General features: G+C 64.9%; 2 protein-coding genes across 2 annotated transcripts in view; both read left to right on the top strand.

Annotated features, from left to right (window-relative positions):
• The window catches only part of EMIHUDRAFT_232475 (hypothetical protein), a gene marked incomplete at both ends in the record, with an annotated part of 2,462 nt that extends 1,112 nt beyond the window's left edge, over window positions 1-1,350 (top strand). The window contains 3 exons of the mRNA XM_005783054.1: window positions 511-705; window positions 743-1,009; window positions 1,310-1,350. Of these exons, the coding sequence (XP_005783111.1) occupies window positions 511-705; window positions 743-1,009; window positions 1,310-1,350 (503 nt within the window). The remainder of the gene's footprint in view (window positions 1-510; window positions 706-742; window positions 1,010-1,309) is intronic.
• A 2,388-nt stretch (window positions 1,351-3,738) lies between these two features.
• On the top strand, window positions 3,739-4,464 carry EMIHUDRAFT_47629 (hypothetical protein; the record flags this gene model as incomplete). The annotated part of the gene is made up of 4 exons (XM_005783053.1): window positions 3,739-3,950; window positions 4,013-4,094; window positions 4,172-4,234; window positions 4,384-4,464. Coding segments are annotated over 4 exons (438 nt in total), but the record flags the coding sequence as incomplete, so codon positions are not given.
• Window positions 4,465-4,877: the final 413 nt, after the last annotated feature.

The raw sequence follows: 4,877 nt of genomic DNA, 5'->3' as shown, positions 1-4,877 counted from the left end.
AAAAAAACCCGAGACCCACCCGAGACCCACCCGAGACCCGGGGAAATGGGCTTCAACCTTTTTTTGGGGTTTCCCCGAGGTTTTGGGGGAACCCCCCCCGGGCTCCCCAAGGAACCCATAAACTAATTAGGTGCTGGGCCCCCCCCTCCCCGGATGGACGTTGGACCCCGCCTCCACCCCGAGGGCGGGGGGGTTGCCCCAATTGGCCCCTTTGGGCCTCCCCACTTCCGCGGCTTAGGGGTTGCCCTTTTCGGTGGAGGGGCCCCCCGGGGGGAATTTTTTTCCGGAAGCCGGGCCCGGGTTCTTTTCCCCCCCTTTCCCCGGGGGGGCCCGTTCGCGGGTTGGAATTTTTTCCCCCCCCCCCCCCCCCCCCCCCTCGCAGGTGCCTGCGGCGCGCGCGCACTGGCCAACTTGCTCCACCCCTCGCCTCCAGCTCGGGGAAGAAGGCGTCGCGACGGCGCCGCTCACCGCCTCAGCAGACCGCCTCCTCACTCCTCGACGCTCGAGCAGGCGTTGCGGTCCCGTCGCTCGCCTTCTTCCTGTGGGGCCTCTCCGACTCGCAGGCGCATCGGCATCCTCACCACCACCTTCTCATTTTAATTTTCATCATTCGCCTCCCCGACTCTTCGCAGGTCCAGGCGTACGCGTACTGGCTCCTGCGGCAGCTGCACTCGGGCGGCGGCGGCTCGCGCGCGCTGCGCGGCTGTGATCACGGTCCTTCACACCCTCCTGCTGCGAGCAGGCGGCGACGAGCTCGCGCGCGCCGTGGGTTTCTACAAGATGGTGCAGTCTCTCGGCTGGTCGGTGGGCTTCCTGCTCGTGCCGAGCTGGCGTCTGCCCCCCCTCGTGCAGAACCTCGCCACCGCGGCGTGCGGCGCTCTCGGGCTCGCGCTCGCACTGAGAGAATTGCCGCCCGCCCGCATCGATTCGCGCAGCTCCTCGCCGCTGCTGCGGGTGGTGCGAATCGAGGGGGAGCGAGTGGACGAGTCAGCGGTCGAGTCTGCCGGCGGTGCGTTGCAGCAGCAGCAGCAGCAGCAGCAGCAGCAGCAGCAGCAGCAGCAGCAACATTAACCCTCCCGTTTCGATGTGACTTAGTTATTTATTCACTCGGCCTCGCAAAAAGGTTTCATTCTAGTTGTTGGACGGGAGTGTGGAGAGAGAACCATTGCACTTCCGGGGTGTCCTCTGTGCTCTGACAGCCTGCCGATCCCCCCCCCCACATCCGGCGGATCCGGGGGCCCCCACCCGTGTCGCGTGTGCGCGCCGTGGCCAGGTAACGAGATAGGCGTAGGTGACCGGGGGGGGGTAGGGTGGTGGGTGGGGCCCGCGAGGATTTTTAATTTCATCTAAAGTATAAGGCGAGGGGTGTCGTTGAATTCTTCTCGCGCATGTGAGACGTTGGCGTAGGTCCGTATTAACTATATTATCCCTTGTGCTTCGCTTGAGGCAAGACGGCAAGCTCGTGTCTGAGATTGACAAACAAGCTCGTGTCTAGAAGGGATGTGACGCGCCAAACTGACTGACGTGTGACGACGGGATGCCAATTCTGCGAGACTGCGACATGCCGATAGAGAGACCGCCGCGCGGCCTGTTGACGCCCCGACTAGGTCCAGCCCTGGGTGGCGCAGGTTGTGACATTTGGCGATTCCGCGACTTACTGGGCCCCTGAGCCGCTACCCGTGTGCGATCTTTTGTGGCCCGGACATGATACTGATAGTAAACGGGTCAGAACCGGCCAAACACAGGCTACAGCCCCACACACGCGCCCGCCATAGCTCCTGGAGAGCATGCGCGAGTGACGCGCTGCAAGCCGCGAGAGTGGCATCAGAGGCAGGAACGACGTGCTCTTGCTGCACCTCGCAGCTGCACCAAGTGTGCTCGCAGTGTATGCCACGGCCACTGCCTGCGGCATTGCTCTCGTGCAGCTAGGCGATGCAGGTCCATCAGCAGGGCTCATCCAATGCGAGCGCATATTGTGCGTAGCCGCGGGCAGGTGGCAGTGCACAGCCGCACACCGGCTGTGGCGGCTCGAATGCCCCCGGCAGTGCTGCTAGTCATCAACTTGCGTATTAGGGCCGCAGCAGACTGCTGCTGTGGCAGCAGCAGCAGCCTGCTGCTGCCTGATTCAGTCAAGCCAGCGGTGCAGCGAGGAGTGCAGAATTCGCGCGGTTTTGTCCCTCCTGAGGCTGAGCGCATTCGAGCCCGTCGACCGGAGTTGGATGGTACCACGCGTCTCACTGAGACGCGGGGTACTGGCCATGGCCGGGCTACGGAGCGTGAGGTGGCGAGCGGAGCGAGCGACAAAACAACGAGAAAAACACGGATCTGAGGATTGTCACAAAACCTCAGATCTTGCGCCACCCAGGGCTGGCTCACCACTGACCTGGAAGGCCGCCAAGTCGCAAGTGGGCCAGCACAGGTCGCACATTGTGGCAGCAGTCAGGTCGCATGGCGTGTGGATGAACCCGTGGAGACGAGGCGTCATGAGGGAAGGCAAGCCGCCGACGTGCAGGGGCGCAGGCGGGGCGCACGGGGGAATGCGACGGCACCTTGGCCCTCTCCTATCACAGCTTGCACCCTGCGCGCCTGATGGAGGGCGCGAGGGGCGGTCAGACGTGTATGGGATGTTGGAGGGAGAGACTGTGGAGGATGTGCGGTGCCGCGCAATGGGATTCGGCATTACTCGTACTCACCAACGGGGCACGGGCGGGAGCGCGCGGGGGGGGGGGGGGGGGGATGCAGCGCACACCCGGAGAACACGTTGGCGGGGCAAAGAAGAAAAACTCGCCCCCTCGGATGTCGCCGTCGGCCTCACGCGACACGCCTGCCGGCAGCATATGCATAAACGCTTCGCCTGCGGCGCGCTCTTGCGCTCCTCGTACCTCGAGCGCAATCCATAAGTAGGAGACCAGACGCTCACTGTCGCCATTCAGGCGCCTGATCTTTCAGCAAAGCGATGAAAAGAATTTTCTCTAGCCCCGCCTGGCTACTGCCTACTCTATTCCCATCCCTCCCTGGCAAGACGAATTTTTCGACCAGCCCGGAGCGCGCGCATAGTTCTTGTTGGGCCGCTCCGTGTCGCGCTTGTCCTTCCACGTCTCACCCTGAAAGTCGAGAATCCGGTTCCGCGTCACATGCTGCGGCAGGTACGTGTTGATGCACCCCTGCGCGTCGGCCATCTCGTACATGCCGGCCTGGAGCGCGTCCTACTCCGACGGGAACTGGGGATCAGGACGGGCCCTACAGGTCCCCACCAGACTTGTTCCACCATTGACAACATGACTTTTCAATTTCTGGTCACGCTCACTTGGTTCTGAAGGAGGCGCAACGCGGGGTCAGGAAGGTGAGAGAGGGCGGCCGTGTAGCGGGAGCGCACCTCGAGCTGGTGTTTTTCTTTGTTTCGTGAAAAGACACTTCCTCAAACCGCGCCACCCTCCCTCGGCGTACTCGTGCGCAGCGTAGGCCGTCATGCTGTCTGCCTGCCGACGAGCGGGCCTGCCTGGAGCTCCGACACATGTGCTGCGCACTGCCAGCGCACTGTATTCGCGCGGCCCCGGTCGGCGTGGACACGGCGGCGGCGGCCGGCATCACCTCGGCGGCTGGCACGAGGCGCCGCTCTGCGTGCGTCGCTCCTGCCCGCGCTCACCGCTGGCGCCGACCCTTGCACCCCACGCGCCGCTGCAGGCCGAGGTGCACGCGACGACGATCCTGTCGGTGCGCAAGGGCGACAGCCTCTTCATCATCGGCGACGGCCAGGTCTCGCTCGGCTCGCAGATCATCAAGCCGAATGCGAGAAAGGTGCGCAAGCTGAAGGACGGCGTGATGGCGGGCTTCGCGGGTGCGACGGCCGACGCGATGACGCTGTTTGAGCGCCTCGAGATGAAGCTCTCCGAGCACCCCGAGACGATGCGCGCCTGCGTCGAGATGGCAAAGGCGTGGAGGATGGACAAGTGAGCCGCGAGGGCAGCGGGTGCGGCCCTCGCGTCGCTCGCCTCACGCCGGCCGGCGCGAGCAGGTACTTGCGGCGGCTCGAGGCGGTGATGATCGTGGTGGACGAGGCGGGTACCAACGTCCAGCTCACCGGGACTGGAGACGTGCGCCGCCGCCCGCAGTGCAGTCACAGCCGCCGCCCCGAGCCTTCCTGGAAGCGTCCCGCGACGGGCGTGCGCAGGTGCTTGAGTCGCAGGACGGGATCATCGGCATCGGGTCAGGCGGCGCCTTTGCGACGGCGGCGGTGCGGCGGGCCACCGCCTCTGCTAGCACCGCCCCTCCCACTCCCTCCCTGCCCCGGCTGCCCTCTCCGCTCCCTCCTCGCTCCCTCTACACGCGCCGAGCCTCTCGCCCGACCCCCGACCTCGCCCCCCTCGCCCCGCTCCTCCGCAGGCGCGTGCGCTGATCGACGTCGACGGACTCGACGCCTGCGCCATCGGCAGAAAGGCGATGGGGATCGCATCCGACATGTGCAGCACTCTGCCCCCTCCCTCCCCCTCCGTGCCCGACCCACGCCCCCTCTCGCACCCCTCCGACCCCCCCTGCGCGGCGCACCTATCCGCTGTGCCCCGGCTCGAGCGCCTATCGCCAAATCGCGACGTTTGAGCGCAGCGCACGCGTCCCACACGTCACGCGCGCGCAGGAGAGCGTGCGGCACAGCTGTAGCGTGTACTCGCCGAGGGCATCGCGCCGAAAACCCCGCGCATTCCGCCCCAGCAGAGGCTGCAGCCTCTGCACAAGCTACACCACTGTAAGAATGGTGAGTACTTGGGGTTGAGTGGGCTTGCTTGCTCCCTAAGCCGGGAGCAAAAATGCAAGAATATTTAACTACTAAAAAGTGGAAGCTTCCAGTTTTTAGTATTTAAACGGACCGGTGAGTTTGTTGG

Source organism: Emiliania huxleyi (assembly GCF_000372725.1).
Source record: "Emiliania huxleyi CCMP1516 chromosome Unknown EMIHUscaffold_182, whole genome shotgun sequence".
NCBI classification, from domain to species: Eukaryota; Haptophyta; order Isochrysidales; family Noelaerhabdaceae; genus Emiliania; species Emiliania huxleyi.
The sequence above is the reverse complement of the archived record's forward strand: the minus strand, read 5'-3'. Positions and strand labels throughout refer to the sequence as shown.